The sequence below is a fragment of the Selaginella moellendorffii genome, unplaced genomic scaffold, assembly GCF_000143415.4.
Source record: "Selaginella moellendorffii unplaced genomic scaffold, v1.0 SELMOscaffold_19, whole genome shotgun sequence".
Taxonomy (NCBI): Eukaryota; Viridiplantae; Streptophyta; class Lycopodiopsida; order Selaginellales; family Selaginellaceae; genus Selaginella; species Selaginella moellendorffii.
The window spans coordinates 809,524-824,219 of NW_003314280.1; the positions used below are offsets into that span (position 1 = coordinate 809,524).

Below are 14,696 nucleotides of genomic sequence, written 5' to 3' on the forward strand. Positions count from 1 at the left end.
GTTGTCTCTTCTCTGCTGAGATGACATCACAACTTAAGATTTCATGACCAGCTTCCCCTGTGAGATGTCCCCTCACACGATCCACACCTGAAACTTTGTCTCTCAACGAACACCACTTGCAAGACCAGTGTCGATGCCCACTACAGCAGTTTGTTTGATCACCAAGGATCACTTCTTCCCACCAAACGGATGATGGATGTTGCCCTGTTGAAGTCCTCTTGCTCTGGCTCCCAGATGCCATCACTCAGCTCAACCTCTAAAATCCTGCACCTGCTTCTACTCCAATCCACAATCACTCAATCCAACCTCTAAAATCCCACACCCTGCTGCTGCTCCAATCACAATTGCTCAGCCTCTAAAATCCCACACCCTGCTCCTGTTCCAATCCACAATTGGTCATGCCCTGCACCTAAGTTTTTTTTGAAAAACTCAAAATTTTAGAATCACGCCGTCAATAACACAATCACAACTCCAAGCAACTAAAAATCACAGCAATCTACAAAGATGCAATGCCAAGCAACTAAGAATTATGGCAGAAGCAAGGAGAAAATTTGGGAGAGAAAATTTACAAACTTGGAGACAATGATCAGGAATTTTTTGCAGCGAAATCAGGCGTGGCTGAGCGCCATTCCTCCCACTCTAGCACTAGAATCCTAGAGAGGGCATTCCTTGCCCAAGAAAATCGCCATAGATCGCTGGAAAAACCTTTTGATTGATCGCAGGAATTTTTTATTGATTGCAAGACCACGTGAACCACGTAAACCACGTGAGCTATTGTTTTAGAACACGGCGTGGTCACACAGTATTTAACCGTGTTTCAACCGTGTTTGGAGCCGTGTTTTGGAGCATTGACCGAGTCAATGAACACGGCCCGTGTTAACATGGCTGGGGGCCGTGTTCATGTCACCACGCCAACACGCCGTGGTGCACGGCATGTTTTGAAGCACTGCTGTGATTTGCAGACAACCTCAAAGCACTACACGGGCATCTACCACGCGCTTTCCACAGGAGAGCTTTCTTGGCCTTTACAAGGGGCTCTGGCCGACGCTTTTAGTACGTTCTACGAGAGCTTATTGGTTTTTCTCCCTGCAAAACGCCATAGACTGTACTCCTGCCAGTCCGTAGGCCCAACAATTGCGATAAACTTCTGCGTGTACGAGACTCTCTACAACTACTGGAACGCTCAAAGGTGGATTTTTTCTTAGTTTCCAGTCCTTGGGCTAGAGTGTGAGCATGTTTACTTTCAGACCCGACTCGTCCAGGATGGTGACGAGCTTGATCTCCGGTGGAGTAGCCCTCAACAGGTAAGAGTCTTAAGATCGATTACGTTTGATCGCCATCGCTCCTGTTTTCAGTGGTGTTTCCGATCGATTTGGGAAAGAGAAGGATGCAACTCGAGGGCGATCGGAGATGGGGATTGCGAGCTCGCTGAGGCACATTGCTGGCGATGGATGGGAAGAGTTCGCTTGTTCCGTGGCTTGGCGACGGCAGCGATTCGATGCGCCGCACCAGCATTCGCTCCTTCGGCAGCGCAGCCCGATCAGCAGGCGGTCGCGCTGGTGTCGGCGCTGAAGGTATGTGGGAGCACAAGGGATTTGCGCAAGGGCAAGGCGATCCACGCCCAGGCGGCGGAGAGCAAGCAGCTGGGGATCCACGTCGTCATGGACATGTACGCAAAATGAAGCAGCATGGAGGATTCTCGCCGCGTGTTCGACAGCATTCTTCACCCAAACGTGATGTCCTGGAACGTTTTGATGCTGGGCTCCCGGCTACTATGGCGAGAGCGATGTGGCTCTGGATCTCTTCGAGAGGATGCAAGCCAGGCGGTCGGGCTGCAAGCCAAACTCCGGGAGCTTCATGGCCGCGTCGAAGGCTTGTAGCAGCCTCCCGGCGAAGGAAGCCGCTGTTTTGGTCAATGGGAAGCTCGTCAAGGAGGCTAGTCTTGAGACCGGCAGAGGCATCCATTCTCAAGCCAAGCAGATAGGACCATCTTGCCCGAGGAATCCATCCGGGATCGTCAACGACACACAGGTTCTCTCTCTCTCGGAGTGGCATCAACGTGTGGAACGAGACTGTCAATCCAAACGCATGGTCGGGGCTGTCTCGCCTGGACCTCTCTCATAACAGCATCTCCTCGCTGAAGGTGGTTGGCTGCAAGAACATGCAGCTCAAGCTTCTCAACTTCTTTGCAAGAGTTCCTGGAAAATCTCTCTAGCCTTGAGAGTTTAGAAATCTTGGATCTCAGTTAGAACATCTTACAGTCCCATAACGACCTTGTCTCCATCAGGTGGAGCTCTCGCACAACGAATTCAGTGGCTCTGTTCCAGAGACTCACGAACTTGATGTGCCTGGACATCTTGTATAACAAGTGGAGATCTACCTGATATTTGAAGCAAGAACGTCTGTGGAACGTCTCGAACAATTCCAGACCAGGCTTGTGTTTGTGAGCTTCAAGTAACTTTGTCTCTGAACCATAATTTCAATTCTCAAAAAAAATTTGAATATATGTTTAGTTTGCAGAAGTCTGGTAATGGATATATCTAAAATATGCTTGAATATTTTATTCCTTTATTAATCCAATTGATCAAATGGAAGTTTATAATTATAAACATATTTATAATTTATAAACACAAAATTAATCTTATTGAATATTAACCATTATATGGTAGAATAAACTAGAATATACTAGGAAGTATTTAAGAAAGTTTGGAAATTATAAATAAAAGATTAATCTAAATGAATAAAAACCATTAGATGGTAGAATATCCTAGAATATCCAAAAATATTCTAGGTATATTCACTAATGGTGTATATACATTTAGATTAATCGTGCGTTTTTAATTTATAGTAAATTTAACTTATATTAAAAATAGTTTATGATGTTTTTATACACTTTTAGAGCGCTTTTTCTACTGGCTTTGCAAGTAATGGTTCAAAGATCCTACAAGGGACTTATGGTAGTATTATGAAATATCACTTCTCTTTGCTTTTTGGTTTTCATCCAAACACCTATATATTTCTATCTTCTTGCCAACTTGTAATTAACTAAAGAGAATGACTTGAGAAATGCTTTGAAGTGGTTCAAAATGTCTTTGGGTTGAAATAGTACCGTGTTAGATGACCTTCTGGAAAATCTAAATTTAGGAGCTTACATTTAGTATTAAAGTGGTTTAGATTCGACTCTGTTAGTTGATTAAGGGAATCATACAATATATTAATTGAAATTTAGTATATCTAATTTGCTTTCACTAGACTCAACTAGAGAGTGTGAATTTATAGAGAATTATAATGGATTATAAACAACCAAAGAGAATGACTTGAGAAATAATTTATAATGGTTCAAATATAGAGGGAAAATGCCCATGAACAAAAGTGCACCCCTTTTTTCAATCAGTTAAAGTTTTGAGACACATAGGATTAAGTGTCCTTAAATTTAAATAGTACTAAGCTAAGTGACTTCCCAGGAAATTCAAATTCAGGAACTTACATTTGGTATTAGAGCGGTCTAGATCTAACTCTATTAGTTGGTTAAGGGAATTACACCATATATTGATTGATATATAGTATGTCTAGATTGCTTTCATTGGGTTTGATCAGAGGGTGTGAACTTACAGAGAAGTGTAATAAACTATAAATAACCAAAGAAAATGACTTGAGAAATAATTCATATTGGTTCAAATATATAAAGAAAAGGCTTATGAACAAAAATGCACCCCCTTTTCCAATTGATTAAGGTATTAGGATACTTGGGATTAACTTTTAAGTCTTTCTCTTTGGTTGCTTACATAGGGATTTTCTTTTACATCCAAATGTGTTCTTGGGTTTGAATAGTATTAGGCTAGGTGACTTTTTAGGAAGTTTAAATTCAGAAGTTTACACAGCAAAAACTATATTGAAGTAGTTTAAGGAGAAATTTAATTTTTAAGGAGAAGTTTAAGTGGAGAGGGCAAAGTTATTATAAAGGATATTTCTTTGGATCCTTATATGACTTTCTCTAATTCTTTGATTATTTAAAACAAGGTAGTAATGAATATACATGCAATATGCTTGGATATTCTAAGATATTCTATCATGTAACAATTGTTATTCATTTAGATTAATTTGGTAATTATAATTTATATACATGCTTATAATTTATAAACTTTCATAAACACTTACCAGTATATTCTAGTTTATACTAGTATCTAATAGTTAATATGCAATAAGATTAATCTTGTTTTTATAAATTATAAATATAACCACCTCCGACCACTTCGAGGAGTCTCACTGACAACCTCTATAAGTTTTATTCTAAACTTGGGGATTTGTTAGCCCTATGAATGACATCTATACCACTTAGCCTTTGCATTTGGTCTAAGTGCTTCACGTGTCTAATCCTATGACTAACACCCAAAGGTATCATCAACATATCAACCCGTTACATTAAGGCTATGCCCATTCACCCTTGTTATAATAGTAATCCAAGACTACCTACATCACAATCCTATCTTTCAAAGATTAAGCCATTTGTCTATGAGTGGTCATCCTTTGACCACCCTTTAGTACCATTAAAATGCCCAAAGATATAAAAAAACACCCTTCACCAATATCTCTTCTTCCGTGCTCACCAAGTCCCTTTTTATCCATAGCCGTGCTCACTCATACTGCCACTGGACCAAAGCTCAAAGGCTTGACCACTAAGTTCCATTGTCTTTTAGGATTTCTTTACCATATGACCATATCTTTAGTCACTACATTAGAGGATTGTTTTTCTTCCTTTCCATAGTCTAGAATTTTAAGATAACATTTTGGAACACTATAGCCCTACGCAAACCTTGTGGGTACTCTCCCCACCTTTTGCCTTTGGGTGTCTTAGCCATGAGGCTAGAGCAAGGTTTTGTTAAGCTATATTACATATCCAAATAGGTAGTGCCACCCATACTTGGATTAAGAGTATTAACCATTTGATCTCTCGGGGGAACTAGAGTCAGCTCTTGAACATTTCACAAGCTACCTTGTTTATTTATCTATATTCACTCTAGTGTTAGACTCTTTAGTGGTTATATCATCACCCAACATGTGGGTATAACCTTCATTTGTCACACTAATCTTTCCTGGCCAAACTGGCTCCGCTAGAGTCCTCCCTCTACTATACTTTTGGAGCTCACCAAACCCTTTAAGGTTTGGGAAATAATCGCTTTGGGCTTTTATTCTTGGACTTGGATTCAAACTCGGACTTAGACTCGGACTCTGTCTCGGACTCAGTCTCGGACTCAATCTCAGACTCAATCTCGGATTTGGTCTCAGTCCCGATCTTGGTCCTAGTCTGGGTCTGGGTCTGGGTCTCGATTTTGGACTCCATCTCAGACTCCATTTCAAGTCTATCTCAAACTCCATCTCAGGTCCATCTCAGACTCTATCTCAGACTTCATTTCGGGTCTATCTCGAACTCCATCTCAGACTCCATCTTAAACTCCATCTCGAACTCCATCTTAGGTCCATTTCGGATTTCATCTTGGGTCCATCTCGAACTTCATCTAGGGCCCATCTTGGATCTATATCGGATTTGTCTCAGGTCCATATTGGACTCTATCTCGAACTCCATCTCGGACTTGTTCATGACCCTTCCATGTGTCATGACACTTGCCATGTGTTAGTCCTTTTTGTGCCCCTTTTAGAAACTCATTCATCGATTATTTCATAATCATCTTTTGAGTACTTCATTTGGAGTTCCACTTTCATTCTCGATTTTCAAAGTTGAAGCCTTAAGTCTAAACATATTATGCTTGTTGAACTTCCACTTCAACCACTACCATATAACACCTTTTCTAGTCCACTTTAGGGCTTAGATTTGTATCTCATATTAAGCAAACTAAGCTCTTGTACATGCCATGAGTAGCAATTTTTTTTTATAAATACAGTTAACAAGATTAGTATATTCTCAATTATAAACCATATATTATTTCAAATTTAAAATTATTTATTACAGTAGCTGAAATATTAAGTTTTAAAATGTATATATTTTAAGTTTATTATAATTGATATAAAGTATACAGATTAAATAAAATTTATATCATTATAATTAATATTCCAATGCAATACACAACAAATTAGTTTTGTGTATTTAATAAATTCTATTTCAATTTATAGAGTGACAGTAAAAACCTTGAAAAGAAATATTCAAAACACATCTAAATAAAAATTGAAAATTGGGTAAAGCCAACAATGAGAAAAAAGAAGAAATATTAAATAGGTATTGTAATACTAAGGTTAGGATTACAACAGAATGAGTGAAGAAGAGATATAAGAATAACAAAAATAAAATATTAATTTAATAAATATATAATATAATTATTTCCAGAAATTTTATAGGGAAAAGTGTTACTACCTAGATCTAACAAAAACTACTAAAGATAGCTGTTTATATATAGAGAGACTAGCTTTTATATTTTTTAATATTAAGTTAGGCAATAAAAAAAATTAAAATGTATGAGTGCATGGAATATAGAAATGAAATATAGATATATGTATATTCAATTAATCTAAAAATCCTAGCTTATATATAAGAGCAAGTGGTTTGAATTAAAACTAATCCAATGGCTATTAAAATCCCACTATGCTAATATTAATATATGCAATTATAACATCATCCCCTTCTTTTGAAAAGATGGAAGGTACTTAAGGTTGCTTGGTTGATGGGTTGGGATTTGAAAGAACATTATGAAAAGACACTTGTGTATCTGTAGGCAATCTTGATCCTTTTACACAACCACATAGCGTAACATTAAGATCATCCATAAATAAATGATTATAATAGTTAAGTGTTCAATAGACTCCTCTCAAATCACTGGAAGAATACTTATCATATATTGATCCTAAGACTTAGCATCAACAATTCATAGTAATTAGGAAGGTAAACTCAACTTTGTTAGCAATATTAGATCATCACTATATAAAACTTTATATAGTTAAATATCAATAAAAATCTCTACCCTTATGACATATAAATACTAAAGAGATAGTAAATAAATATTTTAATCTAAATCATTAAAAGTTCATATACTTTATAATCATCCCTTTGAAGGTTTGAATTAGTTATTCTACTAAACCATCTGTATGTGGATGATAAACACTTGTGATAGTGTTGTGTATCCTTAGTTGAAATATTAAGACGTAAAATGCCTTAACTATAAATGTAAGACCATTATCCAAGATAATTTATTTCGGATATAACCCAACTTCCACCCAACGAGTTAAGTAGTTAAAAGTAATAATAACATATTCAAGTTAATCATAAAAAACCCCCATCAAATAAAATGCCACAAGCTCAAATATAATATCACTTGCTAATAACTTATTATGTTGATATTTACATTTTCAATACTGCATTAAAGATGACTTTCTTTACTTTGTGAAGATTGATCTTAATGACTAATGGTGCCTTCAATCTTTATTCCACACTTTTTTTATGTTTACCATGACTCTTCTATTCTACTCATACATATGATATATTAACATATAACTTAGAAGCTATGTAAGTTTTTTTATTGGTCGAAGATGCGCCATAATGTTATCTAGTGTTTATATAGCTGTGTAAATTCGTAATACTCCCCCTTGTGTTACAAAAGGATAGTTAGAGTTGATTGTAATTTCCCATCCTTTTAAGTTAGTGGCATTTGATTTAATAGAGTTTTTTCCATGATAATTACTAATAATGAGTATGTTATTATTGCTTTTAACTATTTGACTTATTAAGTGGAAGTTAATGCTCTTTCTAATGCATCTGTAACTATTATTAAATATTTCTTCTTCAATCAAGTGGTGTTTTAGCATTCATGTTCATAGTAGATTCTTTCAAATAATAGTCTTGCATTTATGGCTAAAATATTTTATGTTTTGACATTTTAGTTAGGGATACATCACACTTTCAACTATACTTATACAATAATTGATGTCTACATTGCATTGACTTGGCAGCCTATATTAGTGTAGTTAATCTGGTTATTATTAATTCAAATTAAGAATTTTCATTATTAGCTATTTGAACTTATAGATTCTTTCCTTCTAGAGGGGCGTCAAACAAGTCATATATATATCTATAAATATTCTCCTCTTTTAACTCTGATATATAGTAAAAAGTATCCTCTACATTGAGCTCAAAGGTACAACTTATATAAATTTTCTCTTTTGCAATTAAAAATATTGAAAGAGCTTAAACTTATATAATAAAAAGGAAAATTTTCATTTTCATTAAAGGATGAAAAGTAAATTAATAATTTATTATAAAAATGGCTTAAAATAATCCAAAGTATTCTAACTAGTAGTTTATTGCATTTTGTATTTTTAGTTTATGGTTATATCATTGTTTAATTTGGGCTGTTACGGATCCCAAGCTCAACCCCGGTCTTGTGCTCGAAGTCCACTTGGGACAGAGCCTGCCCCGAGCACCCCGCACACCCCGATGCTGGCAGGCGGACCGATGGGGAGTCACTGGTTGGACGACCGAGACTCTCAAAGTACGGCCCACAGGTGTCTTGCTTGTGTGAGAGCGTATACATTCATGTTGTCCAACCAGGACTCCTGATGGAGCTTTTATCTTTTTTGTGATTTTACACTTAAATGTAGGGACTTTCTTACTTGGCTTCTCCATCCCGTGGCAGTCTGAAATCATGGGCCATGGTGTGGTGGGGATCTTGCTATTGTAAATTTCCTGCAAAATTCCTCCCACTCCCGTCAGCTTGTGGTATCTATAAATCTATGTAAAGTTCCGCTTACCCTCGTCAGCGTGTGGTCATTTTCTTCTTTGCGAGTAGGTAATGAAGTTTGGCAAAGGGAAGGTAGAGATTGCTGCTTTTGCAGGTTTGGTTTGCGACCTGGTTTGCGATCGTCTAACCTGGTGTCTTTTGATTTTTAAAAGGATCTAATTAACTCTAAATCTTCCAATGCTCTAAACGAAGCCTCATATAATATGGGTACAAGGGATCCACTTGATGATGAATCAACTTTCCACTTCCAAGCAACGAATCAATTTAATTTTGTTTACAGTCCACTTGTACCCGCTTAGGAAGCACGGACATTCCAAGCACCAACCCAGCTTTGCTCTAGAATGCACTATTGCCAAGTTCGCTTTCTTGTCACGAGGCTTAAAAGTACAAATAATTGGAGTGATAACTAGGTTCAAATCCTATACGTGATTCGGCTGGCCAAGGATATCCGAGGAGACTTAATCGAGATTACATTAGATCGAATCAAATATTCAAGATATACTTGTCTCAAAAGTCTTGCTTTGCTTTAGAGGTGGCCTAAAGTTTGGTGTGATTTTGTCGAGTATTTAAAGGCATAGATGTCCCTCAGATTATTAACTCACACTATCCAAGCAATATTAGAAGATTAAATCGAAGAAAATGGCAAAATCAAGCATAGCATTCATTCTCCCACTTGCATGCCTCCTGCTTGCGAGTGCTGTTCATGTTTCAGCTTTAGACAATGATGCTAGTGGAGACCTCTCTGGTATGGTATATAACCTGGTCTAAACTTTTGTTTGACTCTTTGTCCATGTAAATGGTTTTGCAAGGCACTATGAGATCTCTAAAGACGGTGCTTCCTACAAATGGAACTTCATCAAACATTGGTGTCCCATTGGATCTAGTTGCGAAAGTACTTGGAATTGTCACTCAAGTTATAGCTAGTTTAAAGGACCTCGTCCTCAAAGTTCCTTTGCTATGTGTCATCCTTTATCCAGTGATTATCATCCTTGAGATCATTGTGATCTACATCCCTGGTGGCTACCCTTGCCCGATTATCATTGGCGTCATCTGCAAGTATCTGGGCAATGCCATTCCTGTGTGGACTCCAATCAAGTTCATCAAAGTTGATCTAACGGTTATCTTGAGCCTCACCGCAACTATCAAGCTTCTGCAGAGTGTGATTATCCTTGTTACTCCAAACAGCTGCATTTTCCTTGTGCTGAGTGCAGTGGTTAGTATCCTTAAGTCGGTGCTTGCATTACTCTATTAAGCTGTAATAGCGGATAAAATGCAAAATGTTTAGAATAAACAATCAAATAAAACTATACTAATATTATTGATCATTGGAGTTATTTTAGAGTTGGATTTCAGGAATCTCATACTTTCAGCCTTAAAAACATTAAACTTGAGCGTGCTCTTATTCACGTCCATGGAGCGTGCCGATGTCGATCGACTCCAGCTCTCGCTCCTTAAGCTGCAAGCCCTTCATCACACAGAATTCCTTCAGCGCCTTTGTTCGATCAACAACCGTTGATCGAAGTGACAATGCCTGTGAGATAGGCATCTGAGGCCGCAGCTGCTCGCCACAAGAAACTCCACTTCTTCAACTTCATGCTGCTCATGGGATTTTCCCAGCAGCTCCACCCATCGTCGTTTTCGTTGTCGCTCGCCCGCCACTCCTAGAAAAGCGGGAGTCGAACCTTTAGATCTGGCAACAATCGGACATCCACGTGCCGCCATTAGCAAATTTGCTAATTTATACTTAATTAACACTGTATACCAAACGTATTTTAATAATGTACGTATATAATAAAATGAATAATGATCAAATCTCCAGCTCGTCCACCTTGCCGCTGCCGTCCTTTGTAGCTTCAAGCGTGTGACTTTTGATGAATATCAATCCGCTCGTAGATGAATATTTGGACCCTTCTTATCCGGCCGCCTCCTGTATAGTCTTGAGCTTATCATGATCCTTCCACAGCCCCGCGCTCCGGTAGATGCTCGCCATCAGAACGTACGCAGCCGAGTCTTTCTCGTCGATCTTCGTCAGTGCCTCGAACGCAATCCTCCCCACTTCCACGTTCTTCCACTTGCGGCAGGCCCCGAGGACGGTCCTCCAAACCACAGATCCACCATGCACTGCTGTAGTGATGAATCCCGCAAACAATGCCAGAGTTCGGGTCCATTGCCTGGAAAAACTCCCTGCCTCGTTCAACCAGGCCGCCGTGGCTGCAAGCAGTGATGACCGAGACAAACGTGATCGCGTTTGCTCGCACGCCATCTCCTCGCATCTCGCGGAAGGCTTCGAACACGCGCGACGTGTTACCCGGTTGGCCGATTCCTGTGATCAGTGCATTTCTCGGACTGCCAGAGATCCAAACAAGTGCTCGGCCGCACCTCCCGTAGAAGTTTACCATGCACGTCCCCACAACATGGTCGTCTTCCAGCCCACGCCTGTAAAACTCAGTCTGGATTTTCCTTCCAGCTTCGCTGGACCCAATGTTCCCACAGGCCGTAAGTCCCGCTACAAGAGTCCGAGAGTTTGGAGCACAGTCCATGCTCTCCAAGAGTTCCAGCCCGAGCTCACTCTCACCGTTGTCTACATATCCCTGTATCAAGCTCGTCCAAACGACAACGTCCCGGCTAGGCATGCGTTTGAGAACTGCTCGAGTTTTCACCATATCTCCACACTTCACCAAGCTGTTCTCGACAAATCTGTCCTTGCAGCATCCAAACTTCGCGGCGAGAGAATGAATCTCCATCCCCTTTCTAGGCTCTGGATTCGCAATAGCTTTCCATCTTCTCGCGGAACAGGTTGTTCGGACGCTGAAAGGTGGACGCAGGCCATGACCGCAGCAATAAACGTTCTCTCGTCCGGATCGTTCTCCCGAGCCATGCCGAAGACCAGCTCCAAGGCCAGCTTGCTGTCTCCACTTCCAGCAGATCCCTGGATCATTGCGTTCCACGAAACCACGTCTCGGCCAGCCATGCCATCGAAGACCTTGCGAGCTTCCTCTAGCTTCCCATACTTCGCGTACATATCGATCAGTGCGTTCCCCACGAACACATCCTCACAGCACCTGTTGTTTGAAGCTTTAACGTGGATAGCCAGCCCAGTTTCCAAGCTCTTTCTCTTCACGAGTTTCCCGTCGACATCCACCACTTCCTCTCGCATTGCCGAGCTCGCACAGGCGGCAAGCGCAGCAACATACGTTCGAGAGTTTGGACAGCACCCGGATAGCTTCATATCTTCGAAGAACACGAGAGCCAGCTCGCTTTCCCGTTGTCCACAAAGCCTTGTATCAAGCTCGTCCAGAGCACGACATCACGGCGAGGCATGCTCTCGAAAACCATCCGCGCGTCGACCATGCTCCATCGTGAACAGCGAGCCCCTTCTCCAGGCTCTTCGTCTTATCTCCTTGAGTGGCCTCCTCTTTCACTGCTAGATTCGCACAGGCCTTGGCAGCAGCAACGAAAGTCCGAGAGCTTGGCGAGCGGTCCATCTTCCCAAAGAACTCGAGAGCGACCTCGCTTTCTCCCTTCTCTACGTAGCCCAGTATCAAAGCGTTCCAGGAGACCACGCATCTCATCGAAGACCGATCGAGCATCGAGCATGCTGCCGCACTTGGAGTAAATATCGATCAGCGAGCTCGAAAACGTCTTCGCTGCAAGATGGTCCCATCTGCTTGGCTTGAGAATGGATGCCTCTGCCGGTCTCGAGACTAGCCTCCTTGACGAGCTTCCCATCGACCAAAACAGCGGCTTCCTTCGCCGCGAGGCTGCTACAAGCCTTCGACGCGGCCATGAAGCTCCTGGAGTTTGGCTTGCAGCCCGACCGCCTGGCTTGCATCCTCTCGAAGAGATCCAGAGCCACATCGCTCTCGCCATTGTAGCCCAGCATCAAAACGTTCCAGGACATCACGTTTGGGTGAAGAATGCTGTCGAACACGCGGCGGGAATCCTCCATGCTGCCGCATTTTGCGTACATGTCCACCAGCGCATTGACGACATGGATCCCCAGCTGCTTGCTCTCCACCGCCTGGGCGTGGATCGCCTTGCCCTGGCGCAAATCCCTTGTGCTGCCACATACCTTCAGCGCCGACACCAGCGCGGCCACCTGCTGATCGGGCTGCGCTGCCGAAGGAGCGAATGCTGGTGCGGCGCATCGAATCGCTGCCGTCGCCAAGCCACAGAACAAGCGAACTCTTCCCATCCATCGCAAGAACCCTAAATATTTGCTAGCAACATGGAAATTCAACCAAGGCCGTCGATTCAAGAATATCGGACGGTTGGAACTGAATCTGGGACCATTTACATTCACCAATGTTCTTCTCATACACCGTGAAGGCAATCCCCACGCCCGGAAAAAAGGCACTCGAGCAAAATCCCCCTGTACAACCCAGCAATGTGCCTCAGCGAGCTCGCAATCCCCATCTCCGATCGCCCTCAAGTTGCATCCTTCTCCTTCCCAAATCAATCGGAAACACCACTGAAAACAGGAGCGATGGCGATCAAACGTAATCGATCTTGATCTGTTGAGGGCTACTCCACCGGAGATCAAGCTCGTCATCATCCTAGACGAGTCGGGCCTGAAAGTAAACATGCTCACACTCTAGTCCAAGGACTCGAAACTAAGAAAAAATCCACCTTTGAGCGTTCCAGTAGTTGTAGAGAGTCTCGTACACACAGAAGTTTATTGCAATTGTTGGGCCTACGGACTGGCAGGGAGAAAAACCAATAAGCTCTCGAAGAACGTACTAAAAGAGTCGGCCAGAGCCCCTTGTAAAGGCCAAGAAAGCTCTCCTGTGGAAAGCGCGTGGCAGATGCCCGTGTAGTGCTTTGAGGTTGTATGCAAATCACAGGGGTCATTTCACTTGCGAGGTGAAGAGCACGGCGCAAAATAAGTCCCAAGAAACTCCCTGTCAAAGCCATACTTCAGCTAAGAGCTTCTGTTGATGATTGTGGGTGCCGTGGTGTGATGTTCCAGAGAAGTCGTTTGGCTGCCGGATGCTGGATCTCTTGGTGGCACTCGGACGTCCGGCATGATTTCAGGCGCTTGGCTGCCGTTTCAGTCTGCTGGAGCCACAAGCTCGTGGAGCGTGATCGCTTGATCCAAGCTGACCGGTGCCATCCTGCACTGTTGCGTGCTATTCACTCGGAAGACTACGCTTGAAGTCATATCGAGGATAAGTTATTTCGTCTTTCTTCCAGCTTTGATGGTCCAGCACGCTTCAAAGTGATCTATCGTTGACTGTTTTTCTTTGAACATCAGTCCAACTGGTGGACTAGATAGTCATGGTCCTAAAGGAGATGTACTGTGTTCCGTAAGAAGTTCCAAGTCCACATTCTATATTCCAGATCCCGCTACCTTGTGCAGTTTTCTGATCTATCAAATGGTTTGAATAAGAAGTAGCGGCCACGTCTTTCTCCAATTTGCTGCGGTTTTGTTTCTACTCTGCCTTTTTCACAACATCTCGGTCGCAGTGCCCCAGGAATCCATCCGGGATTGTCAACGACACACAGGTTCTTCTCTCTCTCGGAGTGGCATCAACGTGTGGAACGAGACTGTCAATCCAAACGAATGGCTGGGCCTGTCTCGCCTGGACCTCTCTCATAACAACATCTCCTCGCTGAAGGTGGTTGGCTGCAAGAACATGTGGCTCAAGCTTCTCAACTTCTTTGCAAGAGTTCCTGGAAAATCTCTCCAGCCTTGAGAGTTTAGAAATCTTGGATCTCAGTTAGAACATCTTACAGTCCCATAACGACCTTCTTTCCATCAGATGGAGCTCTTGCACAACGAATTCAGCGGCTCCATTCCAGAGACTCACGAACTTGACATGCCCGGAGATTTTGTATAACAGGTTTAATGGAGATCTACCCTCTGTGGAATGTCTCCAAACATTCCAGACCAGGCTTGTGTTTGTGCGCTGCAAGTAACTTTGTCTCTGAACCATAATTTCAATCTCAATA

The 14,696-nt window shown here is 41.8% G+C and overlaps 4 protein-coding genes across 4 annotated transcripts; 2 read left to right on the forward strand and 2 right to left on the reverse strand.

Annotated features, from left to right (window-relative positions):
• The first annotated feature begins 881 nt into the window (after positions 1 to 881).
• On the forward strand, positions 882 to 2,440 carry LOC112347108. The gene is made up of 3 exons (XM_024677446.1): positions 882 to 1,189; positions 1,248 to 1,304; positions 1,356 to 2,440. Exons 1-3 carry the CDS (start codon positions 882 to 884, stop codon positions 1,570 to 1,572), a joined length of 582 nt encoding a protein of 193 aa, XP_024533214.1. The 3' UTR covers positions 1,573 to 2,440.
• A 6,915-nt stretch (positions 2,441 to 9,355) lies between these two features.
• On the forward strand, positions 9,356 to 10,069 carry LOC9650617. The gene is made up of 2 exons (XM_002972234.2): positions 9,356 to 9,489; positions 9,554 to 10,069. Exons 1-2 carry the CDS (start codon positions 9,384 to 9,386, stop codon positions 9,994 to 9,996), a joined length of 549 nt encoding a protein of 182 aa, XP_002972280.1. The 5' UTR covers positions 9,356 to 9,383; the 3' UTR covers positions 9,997 to 10,069.
• A 74-nt stretch (positions 10,070 to 10,143) lies between these two features.
• Positions 10,144 to 11,407, reverse strand: LOC112347110 (pentatricopeptide repeat-containing protein At1g50270-like). The gene is made up of 2 exons (XM_024677447.1): positions 10,745 to 11,407; positions 10,144 to 10,302 (listed from the first exon to the last, which is right to left on the reverse strand). Exons 1-2 carry the CDS (start codon positions 11,405 to 11,407, stop codon positions 10,144 to 10,146), a joined length of 822 nt encoding a protein of 273 aa, XP_024533215.1.
• Positions 11,408 to 11,418: 11 nt separating this feature from the next.
• On the reverse strand, positions 11,419 to 11,973 carry LOC112347111 (pentatricopeptide repeat-containing protein At4g18520, chloroplastic-like). Its single transcript, XM_024677448.1, has one exon. It carries the CDS (start codon positions 11,971 to 11,973, stop codon positions 11,419 to 11,421), a length of 555 nt encoding a protein of 184 aa, XP_024533216.1.
• Positions 11,974 to 14,696: the final 2,723 nt, after the last annotated feature.